This window comes from Linepithema humile, chromosome 3, assembly GCF_040581485.1.
Source record: "Linepithema humile isolate Giens D197 chromosome 3, Lhum_UNIL_v1.0, whole genome shotgun sequence".
Lineage (NCBI taxonomy): Eukaryota > Metazoa > Arthropoda > Insecta > Hymenoptera > Formicidae > Linepithema > Linepithema humile.
This window is the reverse complement of record NC_090130.1, coordinates 6,468,596-6,492,303: the sequence shown is the minus strand read 5'-3', so window position 1 is coordinate 6,492,303 and position 23,708 is coordinate 6,468,596. Positions and strand designations below refer to the sequence as shown.

Here is a 23,708-nt window from a genome sequence, read left to right as displayed (position 1 = left end):
GAATTATAAGCTCAGATAATAAAAATTATGTAAGCTTTAATTAATATGGAAATTTATTTCAGATCACAACAATGGAGTCACAAAAAGTAGAAGTACCGATGTCTGGTTGTATTATGGTGCCCACAGCAAGCCCGCAAAGTCGTAATGTGCCAATGCCGACATATGAAGCACCGCTGGTAAGCAATATTTTTAATTTTATATATATATATTTATATAATATTTTTAAAATTTTTCTATTAATATAATTCGTATACATTATAAATACTGTGTAAATTGTGTCTTTGAATGAAACAGAATAATTAAACTGATCAACGATACGTTAAAAATGTGTTAAATGCACTAATTTTACTCGGTTTTAATTAGCATGGAAGCACGGGTGCTACTCCACCAGGGGGTCAGTATGGTCTCGTCCCCCCGCATCGATCCCAGAGTCCTCCATTGCCTCCACCTGCCCATCATCATTCTAATACTTCACAGGTACTTACTTTCTAATATTCTTGCAATACATTCTTAAAATGAAACGCTCTCGTGTGATTCACATCAAATGCAGCTTTCAAATATTAATCACAATTCTCTTGATATTGCATGAAATATTAAGAATCGTAAATTATTGGTAAACAATTTTGACAGTGTTAATAATTTTGCTCTAAATAATGAAATATGAATGATTCTTTTTTTCAGAGTGAAGTTGTCAATCATTACGGAGGATTAGGCCGAGGTGGAGAGCTACCTCACTATCTGCATCCTCAAATGTTGCAGTATCAATATCTGCGTGCACAGCAGGAGGCGTTAACGGCTCCTCGCATAGCTTATCACATTCCAGGAACAAGATCTCCGCACTTACCTTTGGATCCGAAACACGATACTGGCATAGAAGACAGTCACAGTCCTCCCTTAGAATTGAGACGAGGAACGAGAACACCTCAGGATCGTACTACCGACAGTCCACAAGTTGCTCAAGTTTACATGTTACACGCAGGGGGCGTGAGGTTACCACCGCCTCCACCGCAGTACAACGCGGGAAGTAATCCATCGCTACCAGCCGGTGCTAGAGCGGGTTATTACGAACCACCGCCCGCTCATTTACGTTCTCAATATCCCATGGCTGCCAGCGAAGCGCCGCCTGAGATGGGCAGAGCCACAACGCCGGAGAGATGTAGGAAACGTCAGGCCCTCACACCGCCGCCGCCGTATGCGTCTCAGGTGCCGCCGCCGCAAGCGGACTCGTTTCAGATGCTATTGCAGCGTTACCCGGTTATGTGGCAAGGTTTATTGGCACTCAAGAACGACCAAGCAGCAGTACAGATGCACTTTGTCTTTGGTAATCCTAACGTAGCTAGGGACAGTCTCCCTTGTAATAGCGACGGCTCCACACCACCGTTGAGAATAGCCCAAAGAATGAGATTAGAACAAACACAAGTTGAAGGCGTGGCAAGAAAGATGCAGGTACGTGTCGTGATTTTTTCGCGATTAAAAGATTTGAAAGATGCTTTAAAAGATTTATACAAATAAAAAATTTTTAAAACATGAAAAGTTGGCTATATCTTATATATGAACAAATTCTAAATAAGATTTCTAATTTTTAACGTAATCAATTGCCTTTCAGACTGACAATGAACATTGCATGCTGTTGGCATTACCTTGTGGTCGTGACGAAGTAGATGTATTGCAACAAAGTAAAAATCTTCAGACAGGATTCATCATGTACCTCCAACAAAAGCAGGCTGCTGGAATCGTAAACATTGCTGCACCCGGATCACAACAGGTGAGACAAAATTATTATTACTTTATTTACGAAAATATATATACACAATGTATATGGATCTTGAAAATTCTACTATTTAGGAGTTTTATCACGCCACAGTTATTTTATTCTTCATTTTATCTTCTTTTTTTTTTATTGTTAATCCAAACAAAATATAATATTACAAATTTTCTGCATTTTAGCCGGCGTATGTAGTTCACATTTTCCCGTCCTGTGACTTTGCGCATGAAAATTTGGCCAGAATCGCACCGGATCTACTTCACCGTGTCGCAAAAATCGCTCATTTACTAATCGTCATTGCTACAGTTTGAGGCCAATCAGTGATCTACTGGATTATGATTTATCTGCATCTGTCATCTTCACGCACCACAGGACACTTCACATATGGTATGAAGCCTGAAGTGTCCACCTGACATACGCATAATTGTGCGACAAAAAAAGAGATGCGTTCAAAACAAAGAGCTCCTTATCTGGAGTTGTATCAGTGACAATCAAATGGAACCCGGCGGTAAGCCGATTTTTAGATCGTAGGCCTAAAAGCAAGGCACGAGGTTGTGCAATGAAGTCAGGTTAGCACGGTTAACGCGCCGGTATCATCGTGCGTGCCTTTCTTCGACGAATTTCGCGCAGGCAAGCTCGGTTTCTCTTTTTTTGTTTCCTTTTTTTTTCGGACGACTTGTAACTCGCGTCAAGTACTGACAACGTTTGTGGGATCGACCGACATCACTCTTGGTCTTTCTGACAAGCGGGTCAGGCACAACCCCAGCCTTCGGACAAGACCTTCGATTCGTCACGCAATGCCCGTTACTTATGCTCGTCCTTCCCGTAGAGGAAACAGTAAATAACCCGTTGCTCTAGATGGACAAGTCAACTGCGAAGTAAAATAAAGAATAGAAGGATCCAACGTACCCTATCACTATGAGCTATTTTAAGTAAGGCTTAGGCATTAATGATAAATTGTGTAAATTATAAGCGAGCCACCGAGGGCATAACTACTGTGATTTTAAGTATTTAACAATAACATAACTGCGTAAAAGGAGAAGACAAAAAGTAAAAACGTATAAGAGGGTTGCCCGACTAATGGTCCGTGCGGTATGTGATGTGTTTTTGTATAAAATATTGCTCTATATAAATAACTATGTATTATATTACTGTAACGATAGTGTTGCCGCTGCCCGTTGCTGCTGCCGCCGCCAATCGTGACGAATTAGAATGTAAATTATAATGTTAGACCTCTAGCACAGAAAACGAGAGAAGTTGGGCTACCCGAGTAGAATTTGCGATCTATTTATAGATCTATCTATTTGCGATCCTAGTGTATCATAATTTCCCATAGCAGGATGCGATATATATTGTGAATTATTATTATTATTATTACTATACTCTTAGCATTATACGTCTTATACATAAAAAAAACTTTTTAACATTACTTTCTATTCTTATTCTTTATTATTATAATTATTATGGTTATTATTAATATTATCGCCAGTGTTGCCAGTGTCGTTGTAATCATAACATACTACGTGTGAAATGAATTAGATCAAATCAATCGTCTTTTTTATACGAATTATATAAAAGAAGACGAATATTATGCATAAATACTTACATACGTACATACATACATACATACACACACATGCATACATACATGCATGCATACATACATACATACATACATACATACATACATACATACATACATATATATATACATCCATATGCATGTATACAGTCAAATACATGAATACATATATATGAATGTGTGTATGTGTGTCTGTGTGTCTGTCTGTCTGTCTGTCTGTATTTCATCTAATTTGTCTCAATCAATGAACGACTCCAGCAACACTGATAATCATTATTATTATTATGAATATTATTAATTATTATGATTATTATTACAACTACTATTACCACACTGCTATTACTATTATTACTACTATACTATTACCACTATTACTACTACTATACTACTACTACTACTACACCACCACTACTACTACTACTACTACTACTACTACTACTACTATTACTACTACTATTACTATTACTACTACTACTACTACTATTCTACCACTACTATTACCGCTGCTATTAATTATTATTAACGTTATTACAACAGGCTAGCTAGGGCATACCAATCCGCACATTTAAGGACAGATGGGGCTTATTTGTCATACTGGGAAATAGTATGACCGATCTCATTGACCATTGATGCCGCCCCATTCTACACTTCCATCCTATCAAGATGGATATACCGGAGTGAACGAACGACAAATGCGAGCGGTACGTTAATATTCGACCCCCAACGTTCAGTTCACATTCGCCGTTTACCAGTGTTGTATGTTCACTTGCAGCGTATATGCATCTCTGTACCCCCCCTCCCCCCCCCCATCCCTTTCGATTCCGTCGTGCGACGACTCATAGACTCTTTAGCATTCATGTCCGAGATAATAAATGCGCTTATGTGTATAGACCAGAGGTTACACTATATCACACCAAGCCGTAAAAAAAACATTTTAAATAAACTAAGGGACATTATCTATTTACGATATTATGCTGCGCGTAAGGCGTATGCCTCTAGAGAGTAATCTTCATGCAAAAGTATCAGGGATGGATAAAATACGGATTCATTTATCAATTATAATGATTTCGTGTGCTATAAATATATAGCAACGATAATTGAAATCCATAAATATTTTTATAATGTTCTATCGTTCTGCTAAGCGAAAAATTAAATCTTTTCCCAATATTTATAAAACATTAGTAATATGTGACAACGTATGTCAGAGGTGTTGTTTCCAAGAGCTGCCGCATATATAACCGCTTACAGTGTTCATTATGTTTCTTTATCTCATTATTCTGCATTATTTTTTTTATAGAAGCGATGGACGATTCGGTGAAATCCTTTATTTTATTTGTTACGCGTCGTTTAAATAATCACTACTGTCTGTCCATCCTTGAGACACAATTATTTTACGACTGCGCGAATATTCGCGCAGCATGTGTATGTACAGTGTAAAAGATGCGTTGTGGATATGTACAGTATAGAGATATAATTAAGCGAGCAAGGTGATAAAAGAAAAGGGCGTATATATTATAGCTATGAAATAGGTATGTAAGGCGCGAGCGTGTGCACGTGTCGCGCAACGTTTCGTTTATTTTCACGGAAATGCTGCGTTTTCCTCTTCGCTCTTTCTTCTGCAGCCAGTCATATATTCGCGTCGGTGCGGGATTAACATGTTCTCTGTGCCGTTGTTACGCGACGCGTGCGCCCGACGACGGGCCCTCGTCTATCTTGTAAAATATCTGTGAATATTATGATTTAGTTTCTTCCTATTTGTAGGCTACAGGTATAAAAAAAAATGTTTACGTTTAATCGTTTAAGGAGAATGTACAGATATCACTATATCCTTTTTTTGTTTTGTGTTTTACTGTAGTTATTGATAATTATATGGATATTAACGATAATAATAACTATGATTAAAAAAAGGAACTTAAGCACGGCTCGATTGCGTCATTCTTGAAAAACCCGCTATAATGCGCGATATATTTATTCTGTGTAAGAGAACTCTCGGTGATAATGTATCATTTGTATATTAGTAATTACGTGATCTCCTTAATAATCGAAAAAAAAGAAACTTGAATAGAATTGATATACGTTACGATGTCACACCGTTCCATCTCCTAAATTTTGTCACAATCTCCACGATTTATTTCCACGCCGTCTACATGCGTTTTTCTGAAATGTTAATGCGTTGAAAACCATATGTTAAGAACTTTCTTTTTATATTAGATCAGGAGCTGGACTTCTCGCTAGAAAGGTAATATAATAAAACACAAACTATTACCTCGAATATTGACGTATATTTCTTACGGTCTTACTTATTCGTCATACTCTTCATTAATTTCGCCAATAAATTGCAATAATATAGAATAATTACTATTTGTGGAAAACAACTCAAGCCTGATCTACACAATGATGCTCGAGCGAGAGCCGAATTAAAAGAAGCGTATTAAGATAAGCAGTAATAAGTATATTAAGATAAGCAGTGATAAGTATATTAAGATAAGCAGTGATAAGTATAATAATTGAAGCTTTCCAAAAAAGATCCCTGTTTGATTTGAAAGAAAAAGAGATACAACATCAAGGTATAAAGATTAAGTAATTAAAACTAAATATTTTTTTTTTGTAATATAACAATCCATTTGATCGAGACATTTTCGTATCGTGCAAATGCTCATCTAAGGGTTGCTAGTCCATTCAGACCAATCCTGGATCTGCGTGTAGAGTTGTTCTCCAGGGCTAACTGTTGCAGTCACCTGTCGTGCGCCTATCACACGTACGTTATCTCGAAGAATACCTTGAGATTTGCCGCATTCAATTAAATCATGTGCAGTGTTTAACATTTTCTGACTAGCCGCTTTATCTGAAAAAAAAGAGAGATCGAATATATTTTGGATACTCATTGTTTGTAGCAATCGTTCAATTGACACTTACTCTCAAAATTTCCAATGAAAGCTATGCCGACAGATTTTTTATTGTATCCGTATGTATGCGCGCCTTCGCGTGTCCATCCACATCCCTCGTATACGTTTCCATCCCCGCCAATTAAAAATCTGGAGAAACAAATAGTTCGGAGTAATCTTAACATTTTTTAAACGTTCATATTTATGTGACGTAAACGGCAGCACTTCTTTTTAGAAGCAGTACATACATTCGTCTAATGTGTGCAATCGAAAACTAAAATAATGATTACGTGACTTACGAGTAGCCGATATCGTCCCAGCCAAGTGTGTCCATGTGATGTCCGCGGATGCTATCAACACGAGCTGTACACGTCTGACGTGTATTGCACTCAGGAGTGACTGTATGCTGTATCACCACATATGGTATCGGTACAATTAAATAATTTACGTCGCCAGCGGGAACGGAGGTCCATTGGTTTCTGGCGATGATTTTGGGACATTCTATAAAATATTCAATGATTTTTTTTTACTTAAAAAACATATAAAATACTTATTCATGATTTATAAAAGAATGAATTGTATGCAGTAAGTATATCTTTTTCATATGTTAAACTACGAACTAAAAATGCAAATGTTAAAAAGATGCTTACTGGCAAAACTGACTGGAAGCACCAATAAAAGTACAAAGCAGATTCTCGAGAACATTCTTGCAACGTGAAACGACGGAGCGCAACTACACGAGAATCGCTGAAAAATAAATGTATAACGTTAGTAATGCCTCGGGTTATGACCTACAGCGAAGCGATAACAAGAATTGCTAATTTCAACTTTTCAGCTTGTTAATAAATTTTTTGATCATAGTAGAAAGAAAAGAGTTAAAATATTATCATCGATGACATACTATTAAAGAGCAAAGTTTTGCAAAGTAATATAAATTATAAAAATAATGCTGCAATGGAAATATTTTCAGAATTTTATAAACACTTTGATACTGTCAAAACCGATTAAAGTATAATTAAGAATTGGATCCCAGGGAGAAATACAGGTCGAAACGTCTATTAGAAGTTTCTTCGACCTGTATTTCTCCCTGGAATAACCATCTTATTGAAGCTGGGACTTGCGACTTTTAATATTTAATTAACAAATTATTAATAACTGGCATTTTAAATTTTGCAAAAAATACCTTTAAGAAACTTTAAAAGAGACGTGTGAATTGTTTAAGAATTTTATCAGCATCCCAACATCGTGAAAAATAGTCCAGAAGCGAAAATAAGCGTGTAGAAAGCGTAACCCGTTGGAACGGCCCGAACAGTCATAATTCTAGTTGGGATTAAGATAATAAGTTAATAGAAATACATGATAATACTTTTTTATTTGAGATATAAGAATGATACTGGCAGCGCCATGCAGCTCGTACTTGATGATATAGCACTTCCGAAGCAGAGCCATCTGTTGGCGACATGACGAATGTATCAATGGTAAGTGTACCGATGGTAAATGTGCCGATGGTAAGTGTTGATCTTTACTTCGACTACCTCTTTGCTTTTCTACGATCCTAATAATAGGTACCCAATACCGACCATTTCGTCTCCGTGGAGAGAAAATTCAATAGTACTTCGTCAGTGTTGATGATATCGCCGAACACGTGATCTACGATTTCGCGTTTTCGTGAATAATGGAAACTGTTCGACCATGCGGCTGCAAAGGGATACGCTCTTGTTTAATTTGCGAAGCCGAATACAAAATATCAAAATTGGATCTGAAGAACGAGTTACAGGTAGAATACAGAATTTCTTAACCTCTCATTCATGTCATACATGTAACTTTGAAATTTCCAAGAATTAATCGCGAGGTTTCCTCCTTGAAAATTAATAACAATTGTGACAAAATATATTATTATTTCATGGATTTTTCATATTTTATTGTTTTGAAGCATATATAAATTTTCTAATAAATAATTCTAATAGATAAGATTGGTTACTTTTTGTCCATTAGCATAAACAGTTGCAAGAACATATTTTGTCTGAATCTTCAATATTTAAATTTTAAATAAAATAAATATAAGATAAATATAAGAGAGTTGTATAAATATTCAAAGATTATTAGAAAAAAATAAGAAATAAACTTCCTAAAAAACAAGATTTGACTTTCTAAAGAATCTGTTCTTTTATATTTACTTATAAAAACTACAACTTGTTTAAGAATGTTATTTTACACATACAAACTAATTTTCTTAAAAAAAGATCAAGATAATCATACCTGAAAACTTTATTACTTAGTTTCTGCTTTTCAAATCTGATGTTTATTGTATACTGTCCTGCTTGCTGAATCTGTTTCTATCTGGTTAAAATACCAGAAAAACCAGTTTGTAATTTTTTTATGAGGAAAGATGGAACACTTGTCTTATTTTTTTACTTTGCTTTAGTATTATCATCTTCCTATATATTTAATGGAATGTGCATTAGTATTGTATTAATTCATAAGAACAATTGTATGATATTTTTATAGTATTTATTAATTACTTATACAGTTTTGTAAAATATGACTTTAATTATCTGATTTTTTAATTTATTTAAAATGTGTTTGCTATTTATAATCTTACAGAAAAGCACAAGTTATGTTTATTGTCCATACTGTGACAAATTATCACCTGGATGGGATATAAATGAGTATAAAAAACATCCTCATCATGATGGCAACTTAATTGATTATCCTGGTGTTTACATTAAGGTAATGTGATTATAGCAAAATGTTCTATTTGTGTTTATATATATATAATATATGATTAATAATATGTATTTATAATATATGTCTTAGCTAGATTTTTTAAATAAAAATGAAGCTGAGGAGCTGATGAAAGCACTTGAGTGTCTTCCTTGGCAGGCTTCACAAAGTGGCAGGAGAAAACAGGTATGTATCTCTATTTAAAGGAAAAATACATAATTATTTTTATATATATCAATATATTTTAAGGCTTTTTTAATTACAGAACTTTGGACCAAAATGTAACTTTAAAAAACAGAAATTACGATTGGGAATGTTTGACGGTTTCCCTAGAACAACACAGTTTGTACAAAAGAAATTTGAGGAAATACCACTATTACATGATTTTAAAACTGTTGAGCAGTGCACACTGGAATATGATCCTAAACGAGGTGCATCTATCGATCCTCATATCGACGATTGCTGGATCTGGGGAGAACGCATAGTGACTGTGAATGTTCTCGGTGATTCTGTTTTAACTATGACTCCTTATCGAGGTCCGCTAACGCGATACAATTTGGACTGTGTTTCCAATTATGATTCCATTCCGGAGAAAGATGTTTATATTAATTCGCAAACTGTAAATATTGATGATAACGTAGTAGTACGATTACCAATGCCTGCTAGATCACTCATGATTTTATATGGTCCAGCAAGGTACATTTTATTTATAAATATTAACAGATAATATATAATATAAAAATACTATGTTTTATGGAATTAATACATGTGATTGTTCATAGATATAAATGGGAGCATTCTGTACTTCGACAAGATGTTACATCAAGGCGCATTTGCCTCGCGTATCGCGAGTTTACATCTCCATATCTCGAAAATGGGAAACATTATGAAGAAGCTTCCGAAATTTTGAGGCAAGCTTCACTCTTTTGGTGAAGCTAACATAAAACGGATTGAACCAATTGTCGAATTTATTTGATACAAATTGATACGATAAATTATTTGGTAAATATATACTATGTATTTTAATAGAATTAGAATAAAGGTATATTTTACATTTCGTATAAATATAGTGCATTAGTAATATTAACATCTTGCGATAAGCTGTATAATATATGCATAATATTTTTAGAAGAATATTTTTTCTTAGCCAAGCATATCTTAATAAAAGTATAAAGTGTAAGTAAAGCATAAAATTTGAATTATTTATTATATATATTAATTTTTTTAGGCAAATTTTATATATATATATTTGGCTAAGAAAATATATCAATCTATGAATTATAAATCACAATGATTCGATAATAAGTATTGTTTTCTCCTATATTACGCAGCAATGATCTATTGAACTCTAATATATAGATAAACGTAAAGACGTCAGAAATAAATATTCAGCCTTCTGAACGCTTTTATATATTATAGAAAATAGGGTTGTCAATTTTTATGAGGCTAGTAAAAATAGAAAATAGAAAATATATCTGATCTTATAAATCATTTGATTTTTGCGTTAAAATTAACATTTCTGATTTCCTTTCAGTGGATAATCCGGTGACATATACACTATGGGAAACGTTGTGAAAGGATCAGATTTTCCCAGGGGTTCATAACCGTTCACGAGATTTTCTCGTAATTCCCAGCGACGCCTCTCTCTTTCTGTCTTCTGACGTCTAATAGCTCGGCCTAGCATACACGCAAACATAATTCCCGATAGCTAGAAAAAAATAATTGAACAAAGATTATTATACAGTTTTATGTAAGTAAACTGAAAGTATCGGATAAATGGTTTTTTTATATGGGAAATTATTAAATTGAAAAAGTTTAAATGACTAACTTGAATAAGGGCAATTGCTACAGCTCCTGTGCCAATGTATAGTGCGCTGCGATAAATAATAATAGAAAGACGATTGATGCAGCCATCCCCATATCTGTCCTCACATAATCTGCGTTCTGACTCTAAATAATATGAATATGACAAGCAACAAGAATCAGGCACATCTTGTTTCCAGCTATCTGTATCATTGAACGGTATGTCGTACCAATCCGTATAACTATTATATCCACAGCAACGTAACTGTAAAAAAAATTGATCAATTAATTGCTAAGAGGTTTTACGAACATACTGACACCGGAATGATTGATTATTTTACCCTAGATTGCATAAAATCAATCGCAAACGTGGCTTCCTGATTAGTTCCGTATTGATGCATTGTTAAATTGATCTTTTCAGCTAGGAGGTCCTTAATACCATCCTGCAAAGCGTACGCAGCAACAGCGGCGGCGAGTTCCAGGATCAGCACAAACGATAGCAAGACCGCAAACTGAAAATAGGTAAACGAATGTAGCACGTCTAATTAGAATCAAAAGATATTTAATGCGTAGAGAAAGATTTAGATATCGCTCACCACAAGAACCATGCAGGTACTTTCTCTGATTGCGCCGCAACATCCCATAAAAGCGATTATAAAGATGAATATCCCAACCACGATTAATAGCGTGGCTGGTGAAAAGTAGCTGGGATCCAGAAAATGCGAGAAATTCTCGTAAATGGCGTAGATCGTTGTGCCGACCGATATTATCATAACCCCCGTGAGCTGCAATAAAATCATAATAATACAAAAATGATCTACTACGCTACTATAATCGAATGCTATATAATCAACTACACTCAGTACTGTAATCGAATAGCCTTGCTGTAGTTAATTGTTATGAATCTTTTGGTTGGTTAGGTTTTTAGACTAGAAAAAGAAGGTATGACACTTTTGTCGCTATTGTGTAAGTTTTATCGCTATATAAACACCGCCATTATTCTCCACTTGTTCTACAAAGCAAGGTACGTCATTCCAATGATAAGTCATTTTTATGGCTTGTGTACACGATATAAGTTTATAAAAATTAATATTAAACTCCAAAGTTAAATTTTAATTATTTTAAATATTTCAAATTATATTAAATATCTTAAAATATACGTAGAGGAATGGAACAAGTTTTTAAATTTATATTTTAATTTGAATAAACAAAATGATGGTTAAAAGGTAATCATGTACTATGTAATCGTGAAGTCATTTTTGCACTTACTGACAACAAAAAAATCAAAGACCAAACAGAAAGTCGTTGTAAAACTTTCACACTTTTTTGTGTGCTAGTCTTTTAACTTGCGATAGTCGTATCATACTTCACCGCATGACAAAGATTATGAAGTTATCTCTTGATAAGCAACTACTTTATGCTCCTAAATGAGCAAGTAACAATATAAATTTTAAAATTTGAAATATTTTTATATCTATTACGCATGAATAATTAAGAAATCAACATAAATAAGATTCTTGATCTTAATTTTAGACTCACAAATTATTTGCATTTTCGAGACGTATAAGCTTATAAGCATGTCGATAAACTACTATGCTAAACATTAGTGTTTTATTTATAGAAAAGCTCACATGCTAAATCCATACTTTTTGTATGTTTATGCAAGTTGTATATTGTCTTTAAGCCATTATCTGCATATTTCGCATCGATAAGCAGCAAGCGGCAAAAGAAATATGCTACTGCTTCTTCGTTTAATTTCGAAATATGGTGTTAATCAGATTGTATAGCTCAGATTGTACACGTTCGCTCATTCCTAATAATTTAGCAGTGCATAGCCTTGTCTATATATTATCGATCGCAGTTCAAAAGAGGTTCAAACTTCACGGCCCGTATCACTTTTTGTAACTTAATAAAGAATAAAGAACATGATAGAAGATATTAACGTTATAGGGAAAAAACTTGCTGCTTTCAGTCTTTTATCATTTACGATTTTACATGATGTTTCATATTTTTTTGTTCTCACTTGCTGCAATATTCCAAAATTATCAGATACGTTATCTCACCTCGACATTCAAATGGCGAATCGATTTAATTGATATCGTCAATGTTGGTGACATCATTTAAAACGATCTAATTATCAAAAAAGCTATAATTTTTCTACAAAACGTGTAATAATCTACAATAATATTGATTTCCAAATTATTTTTACGCAAAGTGCGCAAAAACGAGAGAACACTCACGAAGTGTAAAAAAATAATGAGTCATTTTTAAGATTAATTGCTGTTTGTACTATTGAAATGTGCGTTAATAATCGTAGCGATGACAAGTAAAACAAATAAAATAGAAGCAACCACATGTGAGTTAAGCAATATTGCTTCACATTCTAAGTTATTATGTTGCACTATAAACGGAGGATTTGCAAAGTATTTTTTTTTTAGTTTTATATATTTAATTATGTATTACGAATAAGATACTAAAAAATTTTGAATTACGAGAATATTAAAAAATTGCCTTTACAAGTCTTTTTCTTTGTCAAAAACAGATGGTCAGCAATTACTTTTGCCATAGATCGAAGTCTTCCTTTAGAACCCAGGCATTATCTATACGAGTATAGTAATCGATAATTACGGACATATGGTATAGTCTAGACGGATGCACTCGCATAATGCGCAATTGCACCTTCTTGAGTATACGTCGCAACGGCATTTTCCAAGGACCTTTGACAATCGGCTCAAGTCATCAGTGAAGACTTTGCGCACATTTAAAGGGGCTTAATACATTTCATTATCTTATTGTCTAATAATATCTTTCCCCTGACAATCGCGCTAATCGATAGCTGCGCACCAAGTTTGAAATATTTTGTTTTCAAAATATTTACCAAACTTTGATCGAGAAAGTTAATATTTTTCTTCTAATTGGTACGCAAAATATCGCCGAAAATGAAAAAAATATCAAGATTAGAGTGAAGGATTTTATTCTGCGCATAAAGTCGCAGTCATCGATTAGAGAATATACTTTAGGAGAAATAATTTTATATCTTAACGTCATGTCGATATGGGAGAACGAACAAATGAGGAAGAAAAGCCACAGCAATCATTTATGGTACAGACCACGAAGAGGGAATTGACTGCGAACAGCAGGTACTTGATGCAGCGAAGGCCGATGTCGAGGTGCGTGGCCGCCATTTTGGTGTTAGCTTAGGCTCCTCCTGGGCGCAGGTGCACAATACGCAAGATCCGCGCACTTCCAGCGACGATGCACCGACTGTCGATGCCGATGTCGATGCTGGATACCGGCCGGTACCGGCCTGGCGTTATCTGCTGGCTGATAATGGGACACGAAAACGTACGAATACGCACGGACGACGACGGGCGACTACGCGACTACTTGTATTTATAATCGAACACGGCGACGTCTTTGTGCGATGCCGACGCAAATGATTTCTTAGGACGCATGGTCTAGACCAGAGTGGGAGGGAATGAGGAAGTGGCGATAGTGTGAAAAAAACATGACCAAGTGATAAACTGTAGCGAATTCAGTTGGTCACGTTAACATAAAGGCCGTTAACGCACACAAGTTGCATAAAAACATAACATATAAACGGTTTGCCAATCAATAATGTTCAATATAAATTGTCACATTATTATTATAATTTTATCTATAAATTTGACTAATATGCAGATAATTATTAGCAAAAATCTAGAACTATCAAGTTTTTAAATTAGAAATAATTAATAATTAAAAGCCTTTTCTAGTACTAAATTCTGAAAATTGCAAACAGATGATAGAATTTTTTATTTGATATTTTTGATGATATCAATTTCAAATATTTTATAGATAATCCGCATACAAAAAATTTAACATACGCGAACATGCAACACTTAATATACAATAAAATAAGTTAAATTAAAAAACAGTTTAGAAACAATGAGATACGGTCGAATATATTAAACTGAAATTTTCGTCGGTGTGAAGGACCTGCAATAGAAACGCCAGCTTGCGTCCGTTGCTACGTTTGCACATAAGCAAAACAGTAATAAGAGTATGATTCATGCGTGAACGATTAAGTCAATTTTGTGCGCATGTATAATTCACGCGAGGACATAAAGTAGTGCAGTTCGACGTTTTTGTCTTTCATTTTTTGCAAAAAATACCGCAGCGAATTTTCTGTGAAGAATTATAGAAACGTAATTTCTTATGAAGCGAGTGATTTTATATCTTACTCTTTTACGTTCAAAAATAAGATGACAGTAATAAAAATAGATTCCGAATGCATCAGAACTGATAATATAAGATTACCTTGGTAGCATAAAGATTTTATTAAAAATACGTATGAATCACGTATCCAAAAGCGGAATGCACACTGTGAAACGACACGTGTAACGCGTAGCAAAAATAATTTACCACCAATGTATTCGCATATCAGACACAACCCTATATTCTAATGGAAATTCTGTCAGGAAATCCTGTCTTCTAGGAATGTAACGCTGTTTCCGGTGCGCTCGGCGTTCGTATGGCACTCTACATGGTTTCGTAACAATTCTTGATCGACTTGGCCAGATAGGATGACAAGAAGATTCCTATCAACTGTAGTATAAAACATCAATCATTTGTTCTTTTCTCTTAATAAAATGCTTAAAAATTTCAGGAAAAGCATGAAAAATCAGTACGTAATATTGTATATAATGAAAATACCTGAATTATGGCAAGACCTATTCCGATGCCTGCTATCTTAGCCGCATGCTTTTTGGCGAATTGCACGAATGCATCCATACAGCCAACGTGGTGTAGATTCAACGAGTTTGAAGTACAATTTGTCGTGCCAATAGCGCCTACTGTATCATCGCAACACGACATCGGAATGCCTGACAGATTGAAAGGCTTGGACGTCCAGTCTGTGGCGTTGTTCATGCCGCAGCACTTAAACTACAAAAGCGAAATTTAGGTATTATTATTGCGTTTAAAACGTCACGCAAATGCAGGACCGTTTAGAATCGTAACGAAAGATTTTTTTTGTGGAAAAGCGTGTCTAATATTTTACGGCACGCTGATACGTTTCGTACGAGATCGTTGAGCGTGGTCAAGAAAGCGAGCGATGTAAAAATCGATTTACACCCTTCGTAGCGTGCACGCTGGCTACTACACACACATGTATTATACACACGACGAATTAGAGCCGTGCACTGAAATTATCCCTGTCGCTTGTCGTCCATGATATCCTCACGACGATCGCGTCGCTCCCACGATAGGGAAGGTATAACGCGAAGCGTGAAAAACTTTTCTACCGCCAAAACAAAATACAAACCGTATACAGTGTATTACTTCAAAAATATCTTTCACTATACGATTGTCTCCTTGCTCGCACAAATGTGCTTTATAAATGCGTATTACGTCTCGTTGCAGTTGGTCCCAGACGAACTGTATTTCTTTGCTGTTATTGTATTTAGGCATCGTATTGACCATCTTTTCTTCTACGATCGTCGCGATTCGTCCTCTCATCACATATCCCATTGTGCCGCCTATGATCTCCAGGATGAAAATCACAGCTAGGAGCGTGCTGAACTGTAACAGAAAATTATAAAAGATAAAATCGAAATTAATAAAATTCCATCGTTGGAAACATTTCGAATCAATCATCTGATATAAAATGTTAATATATATTTTACAATGAACTGAAGAATACCACGAAACCATAACAACATATTGATGTAGAATACTCAATTCTGAAATTTATAAAATATGTATTAGTCTTTTGTGATGTGCGTTTGCGTCAATGTTTTAAAGTAACATCAGAAACGCACCCGCCCTTGTCTGCGAGGGAGAATAATTTTCTCGGAAACCGAGGAAAAGGAGGGTGGAACGAGCAAAACACATACGTCAATTACATAGTTCGTGCACAAAACGTACGATCCATTACGTTATGGAAACGAAGGGGAGACGATATCGCAGGCATAGACACTGGCCGCGCTTTTTTCGTATGTACGTCGATTGAAAAGGACGCTGTAAATCGAGATTCTGATCTCGAATTAATTCAAGAACTCCGAGAATAATAGTTCGAATGCTCTCAAATCATGATAATGAGTTTGCTTTTTGCTGCTGAAAGTATGAGATGACTCGGTGACACGTTTTCAATTGCAATTACATCACAGATGTAATTTCGGCACATCAGTTAATCAAATGAGACGCACATCATTTACAACTGGTAAATGACAGTCGTGTTTTGAAACTTACTGTTTTTCATAGCGAGAAGAAAGTATATGATCGACAAGTGTGCAATGTGTGCTTCTGATAGATAACTTATCATTATTATTGACTGACGATGCGTGATTACTAATGACTAATTAAATGTTGAAATATAAACCATGATAGAATTATAATAAGCAATGTGCAAGTGAATTTCAAATGACGCAAACATAAGAAATGTTTATTTCTATTTTTTTAAATTTCAAAGATCTACACACGTTTTTTTTTTTTGAATAATCTAATTAACAAATGTGCAGTTCAACAGACAAAACTTTTTTTTTCAGTTGGATGCAATGAAATGTGTCTACTTAATAGATAACAGAAATATCGCAGTGTTTATAAACATTTGTCTTACCGTTATAATCATGCAATGGTTTTCGCGAAGAGATCCACAGCATCCGAAGAAGGCGATAAAAAGAATAATTGAACCAACGGCTATGAGAAGAGAAGGCACAGAAAAGAAACTGTTATCGAGGAAATGTTGATAATTATGATACACTCCATGGATGACCAAACCAGTAGACATAAGCACTATTCCTGTAATCTAAGCATAATCAATTAATAGTATATTTTCTATAATATATTTTAATAGTATATTAATATAGTATATTTTCATAGATAAAAGAATTCAAAGTAAAATTTGTAATTATTTTCATTATATTAATAATGAAAAATGTATGATAATTCTATAATAATTACACAATCAATTGAACAAATAAATGAACAGTATTATCATTCAATTAATGTAGTAAATAATTAATATTTTGATAAAATTTAAACAGATGTAATAATTTATTTTCTTAATCGTGTCAAGTTTTTCGTGTAAGATCTTTTGTTATATTTTTATAAAGCATCATACAATATGATTAAAATTTATATTTGTACACTCTACATGGTACAAATTGAAAGCAATTTTGAACAGCTGCGGTGTCCGAGCGGTTAAGGAGATGGACTTGAAATCCATTGGGTTCTACCCGCACAGGTTCGAATCCTGTCCGCAGCGAAATTTTTTTACTTTTCCTTTTGCAGGCGGAATAATACACTCATTTATACATAAAAGTGAATATCTTAATGGAAAAATATTTTTTAAATTATTACATTGTATTATTTTCTTTCATATTAAAAAGCATTAATTTAGGTAAACTTTTGTTAAAAAATTAATTCGTAAAAACACAATCAATTCACATTTATAATAACATAAGTGATTGTGCTAAATTATCCTTTAAAAATAGATTAATTATTATCAAGCTGTCTATAACTTATCAAGCTTTGAGCATATGTATATACCTAAATGACATATTGTCAAATAAAATCACTATTCAATTAATCATATTTTAATTATAATATTTCTGAATAGTTTTTTAATATTGAACATAACACTCCAACTCATTTGTAAACTACTTTAGGTTATTAAATAAATAAACAAAATTAAATTTATATAAAAAAGGCAAAAAAATCATTTTATCCTGCAGTATTTAAAGTTCTTAGTCTTACAACGTAATCGTTTTCGTTTCGATAGCAGTGAAAGCCGTTTTTCAACTTCGACGTTATATTGTGCACAAAAATCAATAAAATAAATCACCGCGTGATAGGGATTTTCCACATGCCTATCTTACGTAGATCGATTCGTTGTAATCGTTGTAAGATTCCTCTCGCATATTTAGTGATTCATCAATTCGAAATCTTCTCTGGTGAGTAAGTTAGTTGAATTTTTTGTGTTTAATCAATCTAATTTAACACATCAAGCTTATATAACACTTAAATGCAATTTATTACTGGATTAAAGGCAATATATATTTCAGAGATTAAATACGTGTGACAAAAAAATATTTCATATACTCATTTCGTATTTCTATTAAAAAATATTAATTCCAAAGTAATCCCAAAAATATACTGCAGCAGTGACTATGTTATATATACTAATTAAATTAAAGAAATATTAATCCTCCGTATTTTAGCACATAAATGTTTACAAGTTTATATTGCACACGTGTTTTTCCGTTCAAATTTCTCAGCAAATTGTTATGACTACTAATCGATAATATTTATCTATTGTATACCAAAAATATGTCTCAGATAATTAAATCGCATACTTTACAAAATGTTAAAGGTTAACATAATAACATAATAACATAATAATGTACATATACTCAATGTTTGATAAATATTTAAACCAAATCCTACAATGTTTATACTTCAATAAATATTTAAAGAAAATATGATGCTGTATAATGTTATGTAACAGTTAATTATTTTAATGCAAAATTCTTTTTAAATTATTATTATTATTATTACATAGATTAGCAAATTTTTTAAAATAAAATAGAAATTTAAAAATAATTTTACTGATCCATGTGATAATCATTTAAAAATTAATTTTGCAATTCAATTATCATTGGCTATCAATATATGCACGCCTCAATGCGGCCATTGAATATTGACACTTACGATCTATGATTCATTTCTATAAATATCATTTAAAGTTAACTGGGGTAATCTGTCAAACGCACGTTCGTACAGTCGCAAGTGTTAGATGAAGTTAATCGATACTTTGTCTCCTACTTATATCTAAAAGGAAAAAAAGATGGAGTATAACCTCAGTTCATTTAATATTGAATAACATTCATGACTCTATGAACATGTTTTCTCAAGTTTGCTACAGTCAAGTTACTTAACGCTTAAAATTAGATCATAGTTCACAATTTTGTAAAACTTTCAACAATCGCGCTGAAGCGTGCACGTTAATGAAGTCGATAAGGCAGATCAATAACTCGCGGAGGCAGCACGCGGTGTGTGCCACCTCATCGTTCCAGAATGAACGTGACACGATGCGCCACGCTGATCACTGGTCATATACTCACCACGAAGAACAGATTGAAAGCAAACATCAAGTATTTAATGGTCTTTGGTGCCAGGCCCAGCTTTAACGTCGCCATGTTTGCAGAAATACTTGCCGTTATAATTGCACACACGCAACTGCGGAATTCCTTTTACGCAGTTACTAAAGGCGAGTCACGAACGATACTGCGCGATCGAGAGCAGGAAAAATGCGTTAAAAAAGGCCCCTTTAGCAGGAACGAGCGTTCCGACGGGCGGCGCGGATATGCATACACGAAGCACGGTGCACGGGTATAGGACACACGCACAGACGCGTCTTTCGGTTGTGTGCGTTACGTTGTCGTCGCGCACAGCGAAATAAACACAGGCTCGTGATACTGCCGAAGACCGGATAGAATCTCGTTTCAACATCGATAATCCGTTTCAAAACTGCGAAATATTGGTATAGCTCACGCAGGCAACTTGTTGTCGATCTGTGTTGTTACAGAGTTACAAAACTTTGAAGATTGCTCGTTTCTGACGTTTTTTTGAATACATCTGAATAATGAATTGAAAATGAATGAATATATAAGACGTGTCGAAGTATTTGCTGCATTATTTCTTGCCGAAAACTGGGACCGGTTTTTCTTATTGGAGATTGGAATATGACCTGCAATCAATCGAGACAAAAAATGTTTTAATAAATTGTGAATAATGTAAAAAGATCTAATGTATCAATTAGTTTTAGGTGGAGAATTTCATTTGATATATCTAATATTTAAATTTAAAAAATAAAAAATATATTGTTTGATCAAATGTTGATTAAAAATTAATTAATTAAACAAAAGAAAAAATTATTTTAATTTTTAACACGAGAAATATTACTTTATAAAATAATTCAACAAATAGATACTATGGAGAAAAATATTAGATTATTTAGAAAAATTTAGATTAGCAGAACATGTTTAAGATTTTGTTTTTATATACTTTCGATTTACACAAATCCGATGTACTGTATTGCTATCATAATTGCCATACTGACCAGAAACAATAAGCAGCTGTAACAATTCTGTACCCAAAGAACAGAAAGTATTTCGATTTCGTAACTCTGAATCTTCACAGGCTATACCTGAAAAAATAAATTTTTAATTTCTACATAGTTAAGTTTCCACTGTATCTCCTTTTCAAATACAAAAGTAATCATTTGTAATACGTAGCTTTTGTGCTGGCATTTGTTCATAGCATATGTAGTGAAAACTGTACAAGTTTTAAATACGATTCATAGAAGTCTATGATAACTCGATTACACGTTGCACAATACTTGCGGTCTTAGTTTGTCGGTTTAGTCCTGTCGTTAGTCATAATTCATAATTGAGACTATTGAAGCGTAGAATATGGAGCAGATTCTAACTCGGTAATATAATATTCAATAACCCAGTGCTCAAGGGTAACACTTGACACATATCTAATCCTTCCCCCCCCCCCCCCTCGTATACGAGTATTACCCGTCGCATGTTCGGTTAATGATGCCACGATCAATCTGTGACACAAATATCCATTTATACCATCTGGCGGATTGCTCTTTCATGATAAAGGAAGGCAAAATCGAATAGAGTGCGTGTGAACTATATCTCGATGCTTAATGCTTCATTCTAGAAAATGAAATTGTATATACATATCTATTTAGGCCAAATATAATGTATACATTTAGATTGATTAAAAAACAAGAAATTGCATCATATTTAATTTTATTGCGCGAATTCTAACTCGGCTACAATGTAGCCTAAACAATTCGCACTGTTGTTGAAACATGGTTCGACGAAAATATCTCTGAATATATAATGTACGACGTAGTTTCAAAAAATTGTAATATAATAATAAAAATATATAATATTTAAAGATACAATTTGAAAAATAATCGAATTTTATTTGCTATATTTTTTAACCAAAAATATAATGCAATATGGTGCAACATTTAAATTTTTAATAACTTTCTTTTCGTTCTTATTAATAATAAAGTAATTCTTTTTTTCAAGGATATCAGCATATGATATCCACACTCGTGCTTCACACGAATTCATATTATTAAATTTACACACGCCTGTCTTCTAAATGGGCGTGGTTTTACTCTATGCACCCCTTCATGTTTCATACTCCTTTTATGAAATAAAATTTTATAATTTTAATATTTTCCTTTGTACATACTAATTATTATATAAAAATTTCTATTTTTAGACGAAAACCGACAAAATTTAGTTTATAGATTTTATCATTCAAATTTCCTACGTTGAAAGGGTTGATTCAACAATACCATGTTGCAAGCGCTTACACGAGGAGTCCGTGCTCGATGTGGCCCTGAGGCGGGCTCGAGCACGCATGCTCTGGACGCACATTTTATATTCATATATATTTAGCTACTGACCGAGGGTTGTGTATGGTTGGTCTGACGTGGCCGACATCGTGGAGAACTCTCCCTGGCGTCGTGTATTATGCGTCCAAGCACGTGGTCAACATTCACGCAAAAACGTAGCGTGTAAACTTGAGCCACTATCGGCGTGAAGCGTAAAGCGAAATTCGCCAGAGAGGCTAGCTTCTCATCCAATTTATGCTAATTGCATTAGCCGTTATTGCGTTTAGTTACATTGAGAACACGCGTCATCGCATCAGTCATACTACATTCCATTTTACGCATCCACTCGCAATCATCCTATTAAAAGCAAATAAGCAATTAATTTTATTTTCCGATAAATTGCACAATTTACAAGAACAAGAGAGCAGCGGGAAACGCCTAAATAGCCAAATATTAACAATGTTGATAGATTGACAGCATTTGATGAAATTTGCTGTCACTCTGCCAATATTGCTAATATTTTCCTTAATGAGTAATTATTGTAACTGTACAGTTTAGTATATTTCTGATATAAGAACTGCGAACTGAAATTGTTATAAAATTAATAATGCTGCAATTAAATACTACGCATATTTTTACATGTGCGCAAAGCATCTAATGTGGCAAACAAAATCTCTCATGCAGTTTACATTAACATTATCCTGTATATATACGGCTATTGTTATATTTAGAAAATCGATAAATTCATTTAGGGTAAATGTCAAGACTAATTAATTGCCATATCAAGAAGGAAATTTATATAAAACATTATAATACGAATAACATTAAATACAAATAAGCAATAAAAAGTAAAACTTAATCATAGTAAAAAGCCATTTTTTACATACTTTACATGATAATTATTCAAATAGAAGTCAAAACAACTTTTTTTTTCAGAGAATAAGATTTAACAAGCTTTTAAATGTGCTTATATATTTCATTACCTTTTAAACTTTTATGCTGCTTGGATAAGATTGATGAAATGGTCCTGGTTTCCAAATGCTCCTTTTCAGAATGTCAATCTTATCTTGGATATTTTAAATATCTCTTCAAATGTCTTGGATATTTGAAAATTATCTTTTCTTAGTTTTATTTGTAATACATCGAAAAGCAAATGCATTTCACTCTGTTTAATCTCTTATATCATTAATACTTCAAATTCCAAATTAAACATTATTGTGTAGTCTGTTTTTGTATTTTTCTGTGATCCATTTAATATTATCTGCACATGTATCTGTGTAGTATAATATGCTCTGCAAATAATTAAAATAAAGTAATTTAATAAAATGAGTGTCATAATAAATCATAAAAGAACGTCCTAGTTTTTTCTTTCTAAACCACATAATAAATTAAACTTTTTAAGCAATAAAGTAAAAAATTTTTTATAATTTAACTTTACTAAATAATGTAATAAAAAAAATATAAATATAATAGTCTGGTTTTTTTCTTTTTATACCAGCAAAGAAACAGAAAACTACTATTCTAAGTAATATGCTACCA

The 23,708-nt window shown here is 33.6% G+C and overlaps 5 protein-coding genes, 1 long non-coding RNA gene and 1 other non-coding gene across 8 annotated transcripts in view; 3 read left to right on the top strand and 4 right to left on the bottom strand.

The window, feature by feature from the left end:
* Positions 1–3,194, top strand: part of spen (split ends) — a 73,850-nt gene extending 70,656 nt beyond the window's left edge. For both annotated transcript variants that reach the window (XM_067351144.1, XM_067351143.1), the window contains exons 11-15: positions 63–176; positions 364–477; positions 682–1,446; positions 1,607–1,765; positions 1,948–3,194. In XM_067351144.1, coding sequence (XP_067207245.1) covers positions 63–176; positions 364–477; positions 682–1,446; positions 1,607–1,765; positions 1,948–2,076 — 1,281 coding nt within the window. In that variant the 3' untranslated portion in view covers positions 2,077–3,194. The remainder of the gene's footprint in view (positions 1–62; positions 177–363; positions 478–681; positions 1,447–1,606; positions 1,766–1,947) is intronic.
* A 2,415-nt stretch (positions 3,195–5,609) lies between these two features.
* PGRP-SA (Peptidoglycan recognition protein SA) lies at positions 5,610–7,556 on the bottom strand. Its single transcript, XM_012374046.2, has 5 exons — positions 7,416–7,556; positions 6,883–6,979; positions 6,532–6,733; positions 6,264–6,382; positions 5,610–6,192 (listed from the first exon to the last, which is right to left on the bottom strand). The coding sequence occupies exons 2-5, from the start codon at positions 6,935–6,937 to the stop codon at positions 6,008–6,010; spliced, it is 561 nt and encodes a 186-aa protein (XP_012229469.1). The 5' UTR covers positions 6,938–6,979; positions 7,416–7,556; the 3' UTR covers positions 5,610–6,007.
* Positions 7,557–7,840: 284 nt separating this feature from the next.
* On the top strand, positions 7,841–10,001 carry LOC105676292 (alpha-ketoglutarate-dependent dioxygenase alkB homolog 4). Its single transcript, XM_012374040.2, has 5 exons — positions 7,841–8,009; positions 8,837–8,962; positions 9,050–9,142; positions 9,222–9,652; positions 9,739–10,001. The coding sequence occupies exons 1-5, from the start codon at positions 7,908–7,910 to the stop codon at positions 9,887–9,889; spliced, it is 903 nt and encodes a 300-aa protein (XP_012229463.1). The 5' UTR covers positions 7,841–7,907; the 3' UTR covers positions 9,890–10,001.
* Positions 9,176–14,165, bottom strand: LOC105676293 (CD63 antigen). Its single transcript, XM_012374041.2, has 5 exons — positions 13,870–14,165; positions 11,356–11,544; positions 11,101–11,271; positions 10,785–11,024; positions 9,176–10,664 (listed from the first exon to the last, which is right to left on the bottom strand). The coding sequence occupies exons 1-5, from the start codon at positions 13,942–13,944 to the stop codon at positions 10,467–10,469; spliced, it is 873 nt and encodes a 290-aa protein (XP_012229464.1). The 5' UTR covers positions 13,945–14,165; the 3' UTR covers positions 9,176–10,466.
* On the bottom strand, positions 13,186–13,863 carry LOC136998481 (uncharacterized). Its single transcript, XR_010889063.1, has 2 exons — positions 13,439–13,863; positions 13,186–13,359 (listed from the first exon to the last, which is right to left on the bottom strand). It is a non-coding gene; the product is annotated as an uncharacterized lncRNA (long non-coding RNA).
* A 374-nt stretch (positions 14,166–14,539) lies between the features above and the next one.
* LOC105676296 (CD63 antigen) lies at positions 14,540–20,960 on the bottom strand. The gene is made up of 6 exons (XM_012374043.2): positions 20,862–20,960; positions 19,864–20,489; positions 17,358–17,546; positions 16,151–16,321; positions 15,455–15,685; positions 14,540–15,346 (listed from the first exon to the last, which is right to left on the bottom strand). Exons 2-6 carry the CDS (start codon positions 19,936–19,938, stop codon positions 15,281–15,283), a joined length of 732 nt encoding a protein of 243 aa, XP_012229466.1. The 5' UTR covers positions 19,939–20,489; positions 20,862–20,960; the 3' UTR covers positions 14,540–15,280.
* Positions 17,924–18,005, top strand: TRNAS-UGA (transfer RNA serine (anticodon UGA)). The gene has a single exon. It is a non-coding gene; the product is annotated as a tRNA-Ser (tRNA).
* Positions 20,961–23,708: the final 2,748 nt, after the last annotated feature.

What these genes read in the sequence shown, in the direction of transcription:
- PGRP-SA (XM_012374046.2), bottom strand. Translation starts at nt 6,937, where the DNA reads ATGTTCTCGAGAATCTGCTTTGTACTTTTATTGGTGCTTCCAGTCAGT. An exon ending in GCTTCCAGTCAGTTTTGCCA is followed by an intron (nt 6,734 to 6,882) that starts GTAAGCATCTTT and finishes AATATTTTATAG; the next exon opens with AATGTCCCAAAATCATCGCC. An exon ending in TTTCATTGGAAATTTTGAGA is followed by an intron (nt 6,193 to 6,263) that starts GTAAGTGTCAAT and finishes CTTTTTTTTCAG; the next exon opens with ATAAAGCGGCTAGTCAGAAA.
- LOC105676292 (XM_012374040.2), top strand. Translation starts at nt 7,908, where the DNA reads ATGGAAACTGTTCGACCATGCGGCTGCAAAGGGATACGCTCTTGTTTA. An exon ending in ATCCTGGTGTTTACATTAAG is followed by an intron (nt 8,963 to 9,049) that starts GTAATGTGATTA and finishes TATATGTCTTAG; the next exon opens with CTAGATTTTTTAAATAAAAA. An exon ending in AAAGTGGCAGGAGAAAACAG is followed by an intron (nt 9,143 to 9,221) that starts GTATGTATCTCT and finishes TTTTAATTACAG; the next exon opens with AACTTTGGACCAAAATGTAA.
- LOC105676293 (XM_012374041.2), bottom strand. Translation starts at nt 13,944, where the DNA reads ATGGCGGCCACGCACCTCGACATCGGCCTTCGCTGCATCAAGTACCTG. An exon ending in CAGTCAATTCCCTCTTCGTG is followed by an intron (nt 11,545 to 13,869) that starts GTCTGTACCATA and finishes ATTTTATTGCAG; the next exon opens with CTCACGGGGGTTATGATAAT. An exon ending in TAGCAATTGCCCTTATTCAA is followed by an intron (nt 10,665 to 10,784) that starts GTTAGTCATTTA and finishes ATTTTTTTCTAG; the next exon opens with CTATCGGGAATTATGTTTGC.
- LOC105676296 (XM_012374043.2), bottom strand. Translation starts at nt 19,938, where the DNA reads ATGGCGACGTTAAAGCTGGGCCTGGCACCAAAGACCATTAAATACTTG. An exon ending in ACCATTGCATGATTATAACG is followed by an intron (nt 16,322 to 17,357) that starts GTAAGACAAATG and finishes TTTCTGTTACAG; the next exon opens with TTCAGCACGCTCCTAGCTGT. An exon ending in GGGACCAACTGCAACGAGAC is followed by an intron (nt 15,686 to 16,150) that starts GTAATACGCATT and finishes TCGCTTTTGTAG; the next exon opens with TTTAAGTGCTGCGGCATGAA.